The sequence below is a fragment of the Blennius ocellaris genome (genome assembly GCF_963422515.1).
Source record: "Blennius ocellaris genome assembly, chromosome: 12".
Taxonomy (NCBI): domain Eukaryota; kingdom Metazoa; phylum Chordata; class Actinopteri; order Blenniiformes; family Blenniidae; genus Blennius; species Blennius ocellaris.
The window spans coordinates 3,436,769-3,455,302 of record NC_137661.1 but is presented as its reverse complement, the minus strand read 5'-3'; the positions used below and the strand labels follow the sequence as shown (position 1 = coordinate 3,455,302).

At 43.0% G+C, this 18,534-nt stretch overlaps 1 protein-coding gene across 1 annotated transcript in view; it reads right to left on the bottom strand.

The window, feature by feature from the left end:
• The window catches only part of oca2 (oculocutaneous albinism II), a gene marked incomplete at its 5' end in the record, with an annotated part of 99,546 nt that overhangs the window by 19,070 nt on the left and 61,942 nt on the right, over nucleotides 1-18,534 (bottom strand). The window contains 8 exons of the mRNA XM_080506048.1: nucleotides 89-182; nucleotides 1,532-1,625; nucleotides 6,875-6,979; nucleotides 7,706-7,765; nucleotides 10,584-10,711; nucleotides 15,781-15,889; nucleotides 16,048-16,105; nucleotides 16,405-16,552. Of these exons, the coding sequence (XP_080362174.1) occupies nucleotides 89-182; nucleotides 1,532-1,625; nucleotides 6,875-6,979; nucleotides 7,706-7,765; nucleotides 10,584-10,711; nucleotides 15,781-15,889; nucleotides 16,048-16,105; nucleotides 16,405-16,552 (796 nt within the window). The remainder of the gene's footprint in view (nucleotides 1-88; nucleotides 183-1,531; nucleotides 1,626-6,874; nucleotides 6,980-7,705; nucleotides 7,766-10,583; nucleotides 10,712-15,780; nucleotides 15,890-16,047; nucleotides 16,106-16,404; nucleotides 16,553-18,534) is intronic.

The window sequence follows — 18,534 nt, the reverse complement described above, 5'->3', positions numbered from 1 at the left end:
TTCAGATATTAACCCAGATAAACAAAGACTAGAAATACTTTTCAAAACTGTGTATGTGGGGGGGGGGGGGGGGGGGGGGGGCACTTACTTGAAAAACTCCATGAAGGAAAATCCGTATCCATGTTGCTCTGCAATTCCAGCACAAACAACATTGGCTGACGCTCCTATCAGTGTACCATTTCCTGAACAGACAGGGGAGTTGGGAAGTTGTGAGTTATTCTTTTTTTCTAATTTCAGTTAAATCTTCATGGCTAAGCTCATGTGACATATCCAATATCTGAGTTACATTTCACCGCCATTTTAGGTGAAAAATATACATACATACTTCAAAAAAATCATTGGGATTCTGAATCTGAAGTTGATATTTTAAAATCTCTAATCACTTACAAGATACAAGCATTTAAATGTGACAACTTCAAATGGACCACAAATCTGTGTGTGTAAATTCTACAAATGTTAACTTGGTAGTATATGTTAAAGGTTTTACCAAGACACCTAGATGACATCTTTATGGTATATCTTTCATGGTATTTTGTGTTTCAAAGAGAATTAAATCAAACGGGTGTAACCTCAGCTCGCCCACACTGGGCTCCTACATGTAGGTCAGAGAAAATTGCAAAAACTGACTGGAATCAGTTGTTTTAACTGATTTTACATTGTCCGATCAGCTCCCAGACAAAACATAACCACGGTCTTCAGTGCTCAACTGGCCGCAGGTTGATTACAATAAAATATGTCGACACATGTCCACATTTGTGTCACGGGGTAAAAGAATGCTGGCATGAATCTCATTGTTAAAAAAAAAACATAAATATGGCTTAATCGAGGTTACTTTGCTGCAGTTCTTCAGAGGAAGGGGTAGTCCCTGTAGGGATACCAGTGTCTGGTGAAATCCCAACACCGTTATTAAACCTGCAGGATTTTCTTTCACACATTGGCAATGAAATGTAACTCAGATCTGTCATGTGAGCACAGTTATATGTGACTTACAATTACTGAACATTTCTACACTGCTTCAGTAACAAAAGCATGTAGCATCATTTCGGTATTCTCTTGGTGTCCTCTGTCCTCTAATTCAATACTGCTCTCATCTCAAAGGTGTCAGCGTGGCGATGGAGCCGGGCGGCAGCAACATCACACTGCAGATCAATGGAGGCCCGTCACAGATCAGTTGATTAAACTGAAACACTACGACAGCTCTCTGACTCGCTTTCCATTTGTGTCCTTCCCACCCAAACAGAGTGGTATTCTGCTGAGAGGCCGGCTGCCCGGGTGCAGCAGAGCCTAAATCGGGAGGACCTCAAGACTGCGTTCAACAAATAGCACAGCCTTGCCTCCCCACTGAGTGACGCAGCTGTATAAAGTGTGGCTGTCACTTGAAGCATATGTTGTCTCTGTCCGGCTGAAGCCATCAATAGAGATCCACAAATGAGGATGTGCTATGAAGTCCCTGGTGTAGCGTGTCATCCACTTGAACCAAACGGTCTTATTTATTATATTTCTGATAGACGGTGAACGGGCAGAGACTTACCACCAAGACACGCTCCCATGGCCAGAGCAAAGATGAGAGGTTTCACTGGCAGGTTCACATCAGCATCCTGACTCAGGTTGATGAGAACTGGAATCTGCGAGCACCAGAGAGGAAGTTTACAAATACATTCAGTCGTTAAAATCCTCATAAAGTATTGGTCTGTCGGTCGGCAGATCGTGTGTTGTGCCACATCCCAACGTTTACTGAAGATCCTCAACATTTTTCTCATGAATGTTCTCCCAATGCCAAAGATTAAAGCTTTAAATACTGATTTGTGAACAGCACATAGGACATAGGACATATTTAATATAATTGATGATTTTTTAATGTGACATGGACAGCCATGTCACATCATAAAATCGCTGATTAGTGAACACAAAAATTGACAAGACACATCTGAAATATCCTGTTGCTTCAAAATAAAGTAAATGAAGTTCATACCATTGACTTTACCTTTTATTTGTAATAAAATATATATTAAAAAAACACTGAATGAAATGCTTGGTCAAAACACAAAAAAACCATTTCATTGGCTTGATAACCATCGGTGGAGTGTCCTTGTCCAAGTGGAGGAGTTCAAGTATCTTGGGGTCTTGTTCACGAGTGGGGGAAAGATGGAGCGTGAGATCGACAGGATGATCGGTGCAGTGTCTGCAGTTATGTGGTCGTTGTATCGGTCCGTCGTGGTGAAGAAGGAGCTGAGCCAAAAAGCGAAGCTCTCGATTTACCGGTCGATCTTCGTTCCTCCCCTCACCTATGGTCATGAACTATGGGTCATGACCGAAAGAACCAGATCCCGGATACAAGCAGCTGAAATGAGCTTCCTCTGTAGGGTGGCTGGGCGTACCCTTAGAGATAGGGTGAGGAGCTCAGTCACCTTAGAGATAGGGTGAGGAGCTCAGTCACCTTAGAGATAGGGTGAGGAGATCAGTCACCCTTAGAGATAGGGGGAGGAGCTCAGTCACCCTTAGAGATAGGGGGAGGAGCTCAGTCACCCTTAGAGATAGAGTGAGGAGCTCAGTCACCCTTAGAGATAGGGGGAGGAGCTCAGTCACTCTTAGAGATAGGGTGAGGAGCTCAGTCACTCTTAGAGATAGGGTGAGGAGCTCAGTCACCCTTAGAGATAGGGTGAGGAGCTCAGTCACCCTTTGAGATAGGGTGAGGAGCTCAGTCACTCTTAGAGATAGGGTGAGGAGCTCAGTCACCCTTAGAGATAGGGCGAGGAGCTCAGTCACCCTTAGAGATAGGGGGAGGAGCTCAGTCACCCTTAGAGATAGAGTGAGGAGCTCAGTCACCCTTACAGATAGGGTGAGGAGCTCAGTCACCCTTAGAGATAGGGGGAGGAGCTCAGTCACCCTTAGAGATAGGGGGAGGAGCTCAGTCACCCTTAGAGATAGGGTGAGGAGCTCAGTCACCCTTAGAGATAGGGGGAGGAGCTCAGTCACCCTTAGAGATAGAGTGAGGAGCTCAGTCACCCTTAGAGATAGGGGAGGAGCTCAGTCACTCTTAGAGATAGGGGAGGAGCTCAGTCACCCTTACAGATAGGGTGAGGAGCTCAGTCACCCTTAGAGATAGGGGGAGGAGCTCAGTCACCCTTAGAGATAGGGCGAGGAGCTCAGTCACCAGGGAGGAGCTCGGAGTAGAGCCACTGCTCCTCCACATCGAGAGGAGCCAGATGAGGAGGCTCGGGCATCTATTTCAGACGCCCCCCAGACGCCTCCCTGGGGAGGTGTTCCATCATGTCCCTCCAGTAGGAGGCCTTGTGGCAGACCTAGGACACCTGGAGGGACTATGTCTCTCTATGGCCTGGGAACACCTTGGGGTGCCGGAGGAGCTGGAGGAAGAGTCTGGGGTGAGGGAAGTCTGGGCAACTCTGCTCGGACTGCTGCCTCCGTGACCCGGCCTGGATAAGTGGTGGACAATGGATGGATGGATGGATGGATGGATGGATGGATGATAACCATGTAACTGGCCACCGATGATGAGAATGTCTAATGCCAATAAAGCCAGAACACCTGGATTCAGAGCTACACTTCTGTTGATGTGTCTCAGCCAGTGTTGCCAGATTGGGCGGTTTTCCACCCACTTGGGCTATTTTTGTTTACGTCCGGCGGGGAACAAATACATTGGGCTGGTGATTAAACGTGGGGCTGCTTTTGTACAAATTTGTCTGCCAACTGATTCATCCATGTATTAACCAGCTGACCTGGCTTCCAGTGACTGTAAATAGTTCAAGTTCTCAAGAGAGGCTTTAATTTTGACAAACACACCTAACAGGAAATTCAAGGCAGGAAGATACTTCACATGACACCTTCTTCACTCCTGGTTGCCCACCCACAACTAATAAACCAAACTAAATGAGATCAACTAATGAACTACATTTACTGAGGAACAAAAAAACCACACAGCACAACAGTACACACACTACAAACCTAATATAACCTCTAGAGCACGATGAGCAGAACTCCTGTCATGCACTGCAGTGACCAGCTCCGTGATTCTTACAACTTTTCTATCACATGAGCTTATTTGCACTGGGACTGGTTCTGGTCACTGTGGCTCACTTATTCTATGGCATTTGCTCGTTGAATTAAAAACTCAATCAGCTGCTGTGCGGCCAGGTTGTTGTGCATCTTTCAGCACTACAGGTGGAGAGAGAGAGAGAGAGAGAGAGAGAGAGGGAGAGAGAGAGAGAGAGAGAGACGTTCTGTATGTGCGTAATTTAGTTTTGTTTTAAATTGTTTTGCATGTAGCCTCATCATTTGTGATGTAAATAACGACATATATGAGGCCTACATGGCGTAAAAGTGCTCATTTTTATGTGCAGTTGGCATTATTACTAATCAGGACTTGGCGCGAGGATGCCAGAGGTTCATTTTGCAATTTGTGTAGCCTATGGTTGATTTGCTGTTGTTTTTTTTTCATTTATTTCTTGTCGGTTGCAATTTGCAAAAAACTCATTTACCTATCATTTATATGTGGCTATGTGATGCAGATATGAAGCTCTGGATGTGTTTTCTTGGGCATGTGTTGTGATTTTGTGGGTTTATACAGGTGTCTGGCAACTTTGTGGTTTGGGCTGATTTTTTTTTTTTTTTAGGGCTGATTGGGCTGACCTTTATTGGACGGGTTCTAAGATGTGATTGGGCTGGAAACTGTCAATCTGATCCGACAACACTGGTCCCAGAATTTACATCCTTCCCATATCTGAGCCGCAGCTCCGACGCCACTCTCAAACAGTAAACCTCATGCAACCACCATCTTTTAGCACATCACGTCCCATGTTTAATGCTTCTGGATCAGGCAGCTGGTTTCGACTGTACATCAATCTATGTGAACAAATGCAGACATCACAGAGCACCACTGGAACGTGTTCTAAAACACAATGTTGGGCTCTGTGCATCCATAGTTCACTCATCCTCAGGAAGAAGGGGGTGGGGTGAACCACGTTTCTTTGAGGACAAAGAGAGTGCATGGTCAACCCTGGAACATTCGCCATTGATCACGTGGGCCCCACCAGGGGGCCCCCGGCCACACTGTCTCCAAGCTACAGCACTGCTCCTCAGTGCCAGGGGGATCCAAAGCCTCCATCATCAGCCAGAGCACCCGCCCCGGAAGCTCTGGGGCGAACCCCACCCTGACTGGCTCAGGCCATTCCGAGCACCGCAGCAGGCAGGACCAGGACGCACAGGGATAGAAAGTCGCACCGGGAAATAACAAACGCTCTTCAAGACAGTTGTGCGTCAGGCCAGTCACAGAGCTGCACATGGGGATGCAGAGAGGCGCGTGGCAACGCATGCGGACCAGGCTGGACCTTTCTAACCTCGCTGGATGAGCAGAAAACCTTACAGTTACTCTTTTCTTTTTTTTTCTTTTTTTTTCTCCTCTCCAACGGACCACATCGCTCCTGCTGCCTCAACTGCAACCCAACTTCTTCACTCTCCTGCCGTGCAGCTCACCGGGACTCCCAACCTGAGGCTTACTTCTGCAGCTGAGAGCAAAGCCTCTGGATTTCAGAGCGCTGAAGTCCGGTCCAGGGAAAGGCGCTGTCATGCTACCATTGTCCACGCGAGTACGCTGGTTTCCGCTCATGTCCGTGGGACGCACACGTTTGTTGTCATGCTCTACTCGGGTTCACGTCCGTGCGCGTTCTATAATGTAATCCTGAAAATAGCTCCACTTCTGCTGCACGGCGTTCTCCACTTTTCCTAAAGTCCTTTATCTTTCACTTCAGGAGTTTTGAGCTGTGTGGCTATCTTCTTTGGCTTTTAAATTGTGATTGTTCAGACGGGAAGACGGAGGAGCTCCTCGCACAAGCTCCAGCGCATGTGCAGTCGATGTGTACAGTCGCGTACAGGACGCGTGGTCAAAACATTTGGGTTGCACCCGGACCGCCGCCACGGGGTCGTAGTGGAGAATTGCGTCCAGGGGCAGATGACGATTCTGACGTCACAAAGTACGCGCGTACCAGACCGGACATTGGTAGCATGACAGCGCCTTAACACTGACAAGTTACTGCGGCCACACCCACAGCACCGCACCATGAACGGGGCTGAACAACTCCAAGCCACGAACAGTAGGCAAGCTTTTGTCTGGGCAGCAATGTAAGATTAGCTTGAAGTAATACATGCAATGTGTTTATTTTCTGTGTTTTTCTGATAAAGCGGTATCTGTTTGTGAAACTCTCTTTCACTAACCTGACCTTGCGAACACACCGGCCGTCCACTTGTGGTATCTAATCTCAGTTAGATAAACACACACATAAGCCCGGTTTTTGTGCGGGGACGGAACGGAGCGGTATCCGCAGATATGTGACGTTACAGTCATCTCAGCTTGGCTGCAGATCTAGATCTTATGAATCCTCTGTTGTTGTTTACATCTTCCACTTTGCACTTGTTGTTTAGTTAACTGTGATTTTTTTCCAGCCACAGAGCTGCAGCAGCAACTTCCTTGTTGGTTCTGAGAGAGCGAACGCTCCAGCAACATGCCCCGCACCCGAGCATCCCGGCTGGCGACACGGGAGCCTTTAGCTTTCTGCTCAAACGCAGGAGCAGCCACTCCACTCCGGCGCTGATCGCGCTCCTGCAGCTCCGCGCCGGAACACGGAGGCTCTGAGCTCCGAGCTTCTCTGCATCGCGTCGGCGGTCCGTCCCCACGATGTAGCGCCACTGACCGCGGTTGAACAGAACGCTGACCGCCTCTGCATCGCATTTGAACAGAAACCACAGACCCACGGAGCGCCGCCATGGAAGCGCCGCCATGGGAGCGCCGCCATGGGAGCGCCGCCATGGGAGCGCCGCCATGGGAGCGCCGCGGGCGTGAAGACGTGCAGACACCTCTTACCATGGTAGCAGTGAAGGGGATGTTGTCAATGAGCGAAGAAGCCAGAGCGGAGACCCACATCACCAGGATGATGGCGATGGCCAGGCGCTGATCTTCTGGCACTGCCTGAGAGAGGAGATAATGGGGAGAGAGATAAATTCTGCTTTCATTGACACTCCCTTGGTCTGTCACTGGTTTAAATCAAATGTACCAATCATGTTCAGTGTTTGACACGGAACCTGTTCTCTTAGACTGGAGACTGAGAGGACGAGCCATCCGCATGTGGTCTCTGAATTTTATCTCTGGAGGTCTGTCCTGCACACATGGCGAGGTCAATTCTCCACATGTGACAACAAGCACACTCTCACTTGAACCCACGTCTTGTTGTCTCGAGAGAGCGTGGCCACAGTCAAGGAAACCATATCTGTTTGTGTGACCTGTGCTCCAGCGGTGTATCAAGAGGGGAAAGGCTGTGCAGACTGCCCAGCAGCGGGGGGGAATGGAGGCCAGGTCACAAACTATGAATAGCACACAGCTGTCATGTGTGATTATTGGACTTACGGGGCCACAGTTGAAACGCAAGCTGACGTTCCCATTACTGATGCAATTCTCTGCTCAGGGATACTTCGCTCGCATGATGCACAGTGGCAAGAATATGGGTGAAGATTACCTCAGACCCCTTCAGCCATTGGCAGGAATCAGATGTAAACAAAATAATTGAATTCCAGCCAGCACTCAGCAGAGGAATCAATATGCATGAAAAACAGTAGCTTGTCACCTGTTCCCCACTATCAATTGTCAATTGGTCCCAGGAAGATGAGTGCAGAGGTGAGAATCAATGTGAAAACTTACTTTTATGAGCTCTGCTGTCTGTTCTCCAATATAGTCGATAAGCTGCAGCTGGGCTAAAGCCTGAAAAATGATGAATGAATGATGAAAAATATCGGAGGAGAATTACTCATTGGTGGGTTAAAACTGAAAATACATGCAGATTTGTTTTTATATTCCGGAGCCATTAAAAACTCAAAGACAAATCTATTCTTGTTATCATGCAAGTTAAAAACAAAAGTGTTTACATGCCAGGGACTCTGACTCTCTGGAGGGAAACAACAAAGCCTTCATTTTGCTGACATCACGATATTACTTTCCACATTGTGAGCTCACAGATACACAGATTTTTCAGTAGATCCAAGCAGCAGTTGGTCTCCATTTTCCTTTAATAGCACAAGAAGCCTGTAACTGGAGAGCCCAGTTAAACCTATGGTAATTTAACACAGTGCCTTAAGCGACGGTCACAACCCACCCTGTGTGTTTTTAGTCCTTACTTTTTTTGGGGGAGGCAGCGGCTGCCACGTTTGTCTGAAAACGTGGGGCCGGAGTGGCAAGAGCAGGGAGGGAGTACGTCAATGCAAGGTGTAAATACTTGACCCACACGCCACGCCTGGCTGTGAGCAGTTGCTGCATCATACGTTGTACGTGGTCAGTGAGTTGTAGGTGCTTGCAACATAACATCTCCGTGCAAATACCACGTGATCCTCTGGAGACCGTCCTCACTCACTCACATGTTGTAAGTACATGCAAGTATGAAGAACAAATGTTTTTCCAGATAGAGGATTCCCAGATGGAATTATTTGTAACATTTCAGTGGCCTCGGATAAATAGTGATGTATTTATTACACACAGACACAGTTTGAACTCATGGAGGAGGAAGTGAGAAAAAAAGCAGTCATAACATTTCCAAATAGATGCAAGCAATAAGAGCAACTTATTTGTCGTTTACATCTTCATGACAGCATTTTTTTATGCATTTTTTGACAATACATACATTTGCAATAAATAAAATTCGCGGAATTACTGTTGATGAAAAGCTCGACCTGAAGCTGCATATAACAGCATATAAAATATTGGTTTAATGTGTAAAATCCGATTCCAGAATTAGATCAAAATAAACTCAACTTGTTAAATAACTCCCTCATTCTTCCATATCTGAGTTATGGTGTGGAAATATGGGGAAATATTACATTGATAATGATTATAAAAGTGAACTAATGAAGGGTGAACGGACAACTCCTATACAAATCCTGTACAATATAGTTTAACATATTAATTCTTATAAATATATGTCGAGTGTATGCCCATATATAGTTAGTATAGTATCATATGGCTTCCTTTCTCACGAGGAATGGTCTTCTTTGCACGAGGGCTGCCACAAACGATTATGTTGCTAGTTGACTAATCACCGATTATTTTTTCGATTAGTCGATTAATCGGACAATGCGTAAATTGAATGTAAAACATAGAACTTATCACACCAGTATGAAGCTGCTCTAACATAACCATCATTAGTTTTCAGCTTGAAATTTTTAAGGTATATGCCAACTAAAAATAAAGACAATTAAGATGATAGTTCATTAAACCTTTAATGAAATATGCTTGTAGCAGCAAACGCTTGTTTGACTGTGTAGAATAAAGTGCAAACAGCCCAGTAAAATAAGGAAAAGGCACGTGTTTGAAGGGCGGCTAATGAATCAAATCGTCGTCGCTAATGATAACGTTTACAGCTATAAGAGTAAGTAGTAAGTTAGCTCTCTGTTTACGCCAATATTAGCAGCTAACTAGCCAGTTAGCTTGCGGAGACGACGGTCCCTCTTCATCGTTGTCAGAAGCCACAACGTGCTTCCTTCTCGGCTGCTGTGCTTCACAGTGCTGCCGTGGAACTTCTGTCTTGCAGATGTTGCATTGCTCGCTTTTCTCTTGTGTTTTCTTCAAATGCTCCCACACTGTGGAGCTGCATTGCCGCCGGGCGTCATGATACCTGAGCCCGTCTGGTAGGACTTCAGGTGACGTCACCTGACCCTGATTACCACTGCTGTGCATGGGTCAAGGACAGAGAGGCAGACGGTGGACGCTGCCGCGGGCAGTTTTGAGAGAAAAACAAAGGTGAAAAAATGTTTTAGATGGCGCGTTGACCATTAAATTAGTTACATAATCATGACGAGTTGACTAATCATGGCAGCCCTACTTTGCGCATAGGACGCACACCCACCTAGAAACTGGTCATACATGTTTCACCTGGCTAATGACTATCAGTCATATTTATATCATGTCTTTACACCTTTACAGATACACTTTGAAATCCAATCCTTCAAGTCAATAATTCTGAAAAAGCATGTAACGTTGCGCTGAGCCCCGCAAACCCGGGATGTCATGTGTCCGACAGTTTAATGAGCACCTGAACGCATCACTCAAAGTTGTCTTGTTTGAAACTGCGTTTTAACTTTACGGCTTATTTGCTTTCAGAAATACAAATGTTGTTTACCATTCATCCTAGGCCACTGAAATGTTACAAATAATCCACTTAACAAAATGCTTTCTTTTTTGTTTTTTTTTTACTTTCCCGCTGCAATTTTGAACTAAGTTTAAAATGTAAAAGACATAGAGTCAGTGTGTTGTGTGCTCATTGTCCGTAGAAGGCATCACTCGTATAGGGGTGAATCCGTGGCCCCAACACAGCAAAAAGTTTCTCGTGCAGGAAACATTGTACGGCATGTCTGCATGCTCCAAATCCGCACGGAGGTGGGACTCACCTCCTATGGATTCCCCAATTTTGCCCACGTTTTTGCAGGTAGACAGTGCGCACTTGCAAGTATGGCGGGTTGTGACCATCGCTTGAAGCAGAGGCTCTAATTGAAATCCACCCTTTGAGAAATTCTAGAAAATGCTAAAATACCTCCATCAAAACAAACAGGGCAGCGAAGAATAGCAGCGTGGCCCATTCCACTCTGTGCAAGATGATCTCGAAATCTTGGATGTCAGCCAAAACCAGAAGCCACAGAGCTCCCAGGATTGCAATCCAGCCTGAAAGAGAGAGGAAGATGTGACGTCTCTCTGTTTTGCTGCGAAAAGCACAAGCCTAAACACTTGAACATAATTTCCTGGTCGAGTCTATCAGACACAAAGCTTCGAGTTGTAGTTTTCAGAAAGAGAAGACGTTTCTCACGAGGCACTTCATTCACCTCCTGGGGGGCCTGCAGGCATCAACCAACAAGAAACGTCTTTGCATGTTGAAAAAGCAGACTGGAAGGACATGCAAACTCTACTTAGAATCAAACTTTCATCCTCTATGCATAAAGACTCAGAATAGAAGTCTTGATTGAGAAAAATCCTGCTTAATCTATTTTTAGTGAATTAAAAAAGGATCCATAAATGGAGACATTGAAGTTGTTAAATGAAGAAAACTGTTGGTGTAAAATATGGTTAGGATGCAGGTGAACGACATCATAAAGAAAAGAGAGGCCAAAAAAATCCCTTCTTATGAATCTCTATATAGCTCTGACTGTAATCTGATGAACTGTTCACAGTATGAAGAGGAACTTGCTGGAAAATATGAATCCAGCTGGTCTGATGAAGCATCCATCCTCACCAAAGTAATACCATTTCAACACATTCCCATCCGCAGGACAATGGCTGGCACGGGCCAGCGGATATTTAGGAGCAGTGAGTGTTTTTGAGTGTGCATCCACTTCGAGGACATTTGATGAAACAGGTGAGGTGAAACAGGTATATGCCTTGGAGGAAATCATTTCACAACTGCAAGCAATTAGTGAAGGAGGAAGAACACAATGAGGACAGAAACAGTGTGACGGGGAAAGGATTCGCTACAGACACTGAAAAACAGCTTATTTTTGATTTTACAGTGTTTACTAGCTAAAACAAATTGTGGAACTATTAATTCCGGACAAATGTTCCACAATGTCATTGAACCAGGCAATTTGATGCCTGTTGAGAATCCATCTGTCTTTTATACCACTTTATTTATTCAGGGTTGTGAACATTTATTAACAAATTCATTCTGAGACTAAATAATACTGAAAATGAAAAACTATTCATACAGAAAATGAGAAAATAGACATTTAAAGCAAACTTGTAAGGTGGACAGTTTTACCTGCTCTGCAGTCAGACATGCTTATTCTCTTTGCAATGAGCCAATTTTAGTTAAATGTCAAACTTCCAAATGTTTCTCACATCCTAACGTTTTACTCTTGATAAATGTTGCGATCCAAAAGCAATAAAAACACTTTTTGTGCTAGATTGAGTCATTTAATATGAAATGTTGGGTACCGTGTACATGTACCATGTGTTGTAGACATGTACCAGTCAAAGCAGAAGAGATTTTAATGAAAAGTAGAACACATTGACAAAAAGCACACCAACATTTGTGGCAGAATTTAGGAATTGTGTTCTATGACTATTTATGCAAAAAACATTTAAAGAAATCATCGTCGAGTCATAGCAGATAGGATTTTGGTGTCAAACACAAAATGGAGGTGACACTGATCAGCTGATTACTTTTGCCTGTATGTGTGACATCTGGAAACAATATGTCTGATGTGAGATATTGCAAATCAGCCTATTTGATTTGTGAGAGAATACTCCGCAACTTTTTTTTCTCTTCCCGCTTTTTCAAAGGAACTATGTGTCTTTACGTGTAAAATGACATTACTATTCCTCCTCGGTCACTAAAATGTGACCAATAATTAATTTATTATAATAAGGCATCTAAATGGGAAGCATCTATCTAGGATGTTTATGTTTATCTGTGCCACACGTATAAAGAACTGAAATTGCATTCCTCTTCACACCTGCATTCAAAAAGGAATTCCACACACTGAAAATAGAAATAATTGATGAAACATATATCTTGGATATCTTGGAGGTTATGAATATAATAAGTTAAGAGAAGTATAAAAAGTTAAATAATGTAAACACTGCAGTGAAATCAACAGTAAAGTAAACAGAAAGTTATAACAAATATAAATTATGATGATTGACTTGTTCTGTTTTCAGAGGCAGTTTTCTATTTTAAATGAAATTAAACAAAAATAATGTGAATACATCTCTTGTTTTGCAGGATTTTTTAATCCAGACACAGAAATGCTGGGATGGATGCAGTGCAAAGTTTGCAAAGGTTGGCCTGTTGGTTGTGCCTTAAAATCCCACAAACATCTGGAGGAGTCATCCAGCTGTGGATGTGAGACCACGGATGAGAGCACAAGGTACTACAACAATAGTTTGTACAGTTATTCAATAGATGTGTGTCGTATGGCAGAAATGACTGAACCACTTGGTGAGATATTTATTCTGTTGATGATGTGTCTTTATATGAGGTCACTACTTTCATAAAGGGTTAATCATCAACAGTAGTTTGATGTGTCTTTATATGAGGTCACTACTTTCATAAAGGTTTAATCATCAACAGTAGTTTGATGTCTTTATATGAGGTCACTACTTTCATAAAGGTTTAATCATCAACAGTAGTTTGATGTCTTTATTTGAGGTCACTACTTTCATAAAGGTTTAATCATCAACAGTAGTTTGATGTCTTTATATGAGGTCACTACTTTCATAAAGGGTTAATCATCAACAGTAGTTTGACGTCTTTATATGAGATCACTACTTTCATAAAGGGTTAATCATCAACAGTAGTTTGATGTCTTTATATGAGGTCACTACTTTCATAAAGGTTTAATCATCAACAGTAGTTTGATGTCTTTATATGAGGTCACTACTTTCATAAAGGGTTAATCATCAATAGTTTGATGTCTTTATATGAGGTCACTACTTTCATAAAGGTTTAATCATCAACAGTAGTTTGATGTCTTTATAGTCTGATGTCTGTTAGTGGTTCTAATATCTGTTCTCTCTTCTCTCTTTGATCTTTGTCTTCAGAGCTTCATGATGACCTCATGGACTGGAGGGTCGTTCAGACAGAATGAACCTCTGGAAGATGTCGTCTGCATCACCTGCCCTCCAGCAGCTCGTCATCATGAAGACGTGGTTTCAGTGACCAGCAGATCACAAAACATCTCTTTATCAAGTTTGAGAGTTTTTACGTAACATAAGCTTGATTTGTTTACTTTTATTCCTCTGTATTGTAACAGATGTTGGAGCTACTGGAAGAGATGGAGGAGGTCACAGGAACCAAGAAGAGGGACCAGAGACTCATCAGTTATGTTGTTGATGTTATACTTCCAGAAGTAAGACGATCAATCAATGGAGGACATCATAGAAGTAGTGGTCAATATTTAGTGTCTTATGAAACCATCTACATGCAGCTTGTCAGTGTTTTTCACATCATCATCAACATCCTGATGGGCTCAGGTCACACAAGGCTGGAGGCCCAGGTCCTCATAGCCAGTGGAGAACGTTCTAGCTCTCTCACTGGAGAACCAACCTCCATGATGAACAAGGCTGGAGGCCGAGGTCCTCATAGTCAGTGGAGAACGTTCTAGCTCTCTCACTGGAGAACCAACCTAACGTTCTAGCTCTCTCACTGGAGAACCAACCTAACGTTCTAGCTCTCTCACTGGAGAACCAACCTAACGTTCTAGCTCTCTCACTGGAGAACCAGCCTACATGATGAACCAGAGTCTGAATGCAGCTGGTAGTAATCTGATTACTTCCTGTTTTCACCTGGTGATGGTGTAGTAATCTGATTACTTCCTGTTTTCACCTGGTGATTGTGTAGTAATCTGATTACTTCCTGTTTTCACCTGATAGAGTGTAGCTGCACAGCTGCCGCTCATTAATGTCTTATCTATTGGAGTCTTTACCTTTACTTTTGCACAATGTCTCTAAAATCAAGACGATATTGACAGAGTGATGCTCAAAAACTAATCCATGTATTTACTTCAAGAGTAACTATTGTAACTGCCTGTTATCAGTGTTGGATCTCACAGGACCACACAAAGTTTGTTCATTTCTGGGGAAAGACAATATTCATATGTCATGAGACGCAGTCATGACATATGAATTCTGACCAGGAATGTGATTGTCTTTCGCACCCAACAGGGGGGGACCTTCTGCAGGACCTTCCTCCCCCCCTTTCTGATGACAAGACGCTTCCCCCCCATGCATTCAGCCAGTCACTGATTGGTTGAAGCTCTCCTCCGAATCAACATTCGTGCAACAAAAGGCATTCAGCCAGTCTCCTCGCTCTGTTGCAAGACTTGGACCCCGAGTCAGGAGGTTGCTGAAGGCAGCGCCCCACATCAAGTCATTCTAGAAATGGTCCTTTAGCAGAGACACACAGGAAGCAGACGCTAAAGACTAGCTTCATGTTCCATTGTTCTCCAGCACATGGTGGAGACCCAGGACAGACTTCCTGTTCTCTGACAACCTCCATTTGGAATGTAGTTTCTTGTGATCCGCCATCTTGTTTTGTAGTTCATCACACGTCTCACACACACACACTCCCTCCACCTCTCTCTCTCTCCACACACGCACACACACACACACACACACACACACACACACACACACACACACACACACACACACACACACACACACACACCAAGCTGTATATAGGTAGTTAGAATCTGTGTTTTATTTGTTTTCATTGTTAATAAATATAATGTTTGGAATCATACTTACTGTTTTATTAATGTGCACAAAGGTGAATGAAATGTCGACTCTTCTGTGTCAAGAACTCCAAAATCCTTCAATCTTTACTGTTAATTCTGGTAATTCTAATTAATTTAACTATTAATTCAAATTCCTGATGAACTGTTTAGTATATCTTATGAGACTGATAGAACTGAATTGGTTATCATTTCCTGTTTAGACAGGTGGAGCTCCGAGGTTCTGATACACATCAGATTACATTTCAATAACATTATTAATAACTATCTTTGATCATTATTAATCACTATCGATAGCCAAGCACAACATAAATGGTTCCTTATGAGGTAAGAAATCCCTACATGTATGTAATTTTTATTAGCCGCATCTGCTGGTCGGTTTTATATTTGCTCTCATTCAAACCATAACGACAAGGGACGCCACATTTTATAATTACTGGACAAAAACCAAAAGCGCCCCATGGAGCCTGTGAAAGTGATGAAGGAACAAGACGCCTCACTTACCCAGTTCGAGATGAATGCTGGGGACGAAGGAGTTGAGGAAGAACATGAAGATCACGACGCTCAGTACGGACACACACTTCACCAGCAGCACCTTGTCAGTTATTCTGTGCTATGGGGGGGAAAAAATAAAAAATTCTTGTGAATGGTGGGTGAAGAGATATTAGAACTTGACTTACAGTATTTGTTTGTTTGTGAAGTTTAAAATCCTCATTGCTGAGATACACCAGCACTGCACAATGCAGTAAATTGTGACGTATGACATCTTACCTTCTTTTGCAATTCTTGAATGTTTTGCTCCCAGTTCTTGTCTTCCTGGGATATTTGTCTGCGGCACAAAGCAACAAATAAATCTCACATTAGCTGTCATCAGCGGGTTTATTTCAGCGACATTTTCAGTTGATATAGTCTTCGTCATTGTAACTTGTGATAAAGAAGGTGATACAACAGTTTGGGCCATATATGGTTCACAAAACTTCCTTATTTAAAAACAATAAAATGGCCACAATTAGCAGTTTTGAAATATAAATATAGCTCATGTCACATAAGATTTATCCAATGTTGTCAATTCCTCGCAGTGTGATATAGTCATTTAGGAAGCCTGGTTTTCAGTGTATTTCTATCAACCTTTGGAAAGTTTTCATCATCTTGCGAAGCAGACTTTCAAGGTTCAGGACTTTTTGCATCAGAAGGCATTTGACGGCCGTCTCTTCTCGACTTGCTGGATTAATGCGCTGCGCTGTTTGCCTCCAGACCAGGATCTCATGCTTCAGTTCTGGAAGAAGGGAAACAAAATGAACAAGACCCCCCCATCTGTTTGGCTGCAGATTAATGACGCAAACCGCAGTGATGAAGTTCAGTTGGCTAGGAATGACTTGCTTCGGGGTATCTCAATTGGCAGTAGCTGATGTTAGGGGTTTAAATGGTGTGTGAGCCCCTATAGAAGGACAACTGCAGATCGACAGCTACCCCACATGGAAAGAACCTATATGAGGATATATGCACATATATGAAACCTATATGCAGCATATATGCACATATATGACAATATATATGCTGTATATATGCACATATATGCACATATATGACAATGTATATGCTGCATATATGCACATAAATGCTGCATATATGCACATATATGCACATATATGCTGCATATATGCACATAAATGCTGCATATATGCACATATATGACAATGTATGGGCTGCATATATGCACATATATGACAATATATGCACATATATGCTGCATATATGCACATAAATGCTGCATATATGCACATATATGACCATATATATGCTGCATATATGCACATATATGCACATATATGCTGCATATATGCACATAAATGCTGCATATATGCACATATATGACCATATATATGCTGCATATATGCACATATATGCACATATATGCTGCATATATGACAATGTATGGGCTGCATATATGCACATATATGACAATATATACTGCATATATGCACATATATGCACATATATGCTGCATATATGCACATAAATGCTGCATATATGCACATATATGACCATATATATGCTGCATATATGCACATATATGCACATATATGCTGCATATATGACAATGTATGGGCTGCATATATGCACATATATGACAATATATACTGCATATATGCACATATATGCTGCATGTATGCACATATATATGTACATATATGTACATAACATATAGGAAAACGGCCAATTTTATATATGTCACATATATGCCAAACCTATATCAAAACCTATATTAAAACATATATGTTTATATAGGTTCTTTCCATGTGGGACGTTATACAGAATAACAGCCTGAGGGAGCTGGACCCTTGTGTCCATATCAGTAGGTGCTATCTTTCTTCAGGAAGGCTGCTTGGTGACCTTAATAGGATCTAACTAGCACTGGGGGTTAAAAAAAAAAAGGATTCCTGTAAGCAAATCAGCACAACTGGCAGCAGTGTCGGGCGTATAGAGCTGATTCAGTCCCAGACTTCACATGACAGTTGAGGTTGGTGGGTGCAGCTCCACAGGGGGGATTTACAGACACGGTATCAGACTTGCAGTGATCGGTCACCAGCGGAGCTGGATGCTCCTCGTCTTAATGAGGGAGGACACTGTTTTATTTCAGGTGACCACCAATAGGTCATTTCCAGAAAAATTGCTTACAATTTCCTACAAGTGTCCCCCGTTTTATTAGTTGCATTCATGATCTGAACCCCCAGTTGTAGGAATATTTGCAGGAGAAGAGCACAGACGCTGAGATGAAGGATGCCATCATTCCCATGCCCATGTGTGTTGTGTCATCAAACACATCCTGTGGTGTTCATCCTTATAAATCATCTTCTTCTACATCTGGACGATGTGCTGAATCTTCAGGAAGACCTCTGAGAGCTCAGTGACAAACGTCTTTCCTACTGCAGGATAGCTGCAGAGATTTATTTAAAAACCTTCTTTATTCCAAATGATGTGAACAGTTTGTATAACAGCCGAATGGGCAAAGATAGTACTCCTGTGCTGTTCACTGGATGAATGAATTTGTCTCTTTTGTGCTGCCTGGGTATGGCAAGGCCTTCTATCATTTAAATGCTACATTTGACTATGTGGAATTAACATTATAGATATCAACATCATTGTGACACGTCAAAATGTGTCACAATTACAGTTTGAGATATCCACAGTTCAATTGTGACGTGTCACAACGGTAGTTAGAGATATCTGAAATGACGTCAAATGACGCTGCTTATG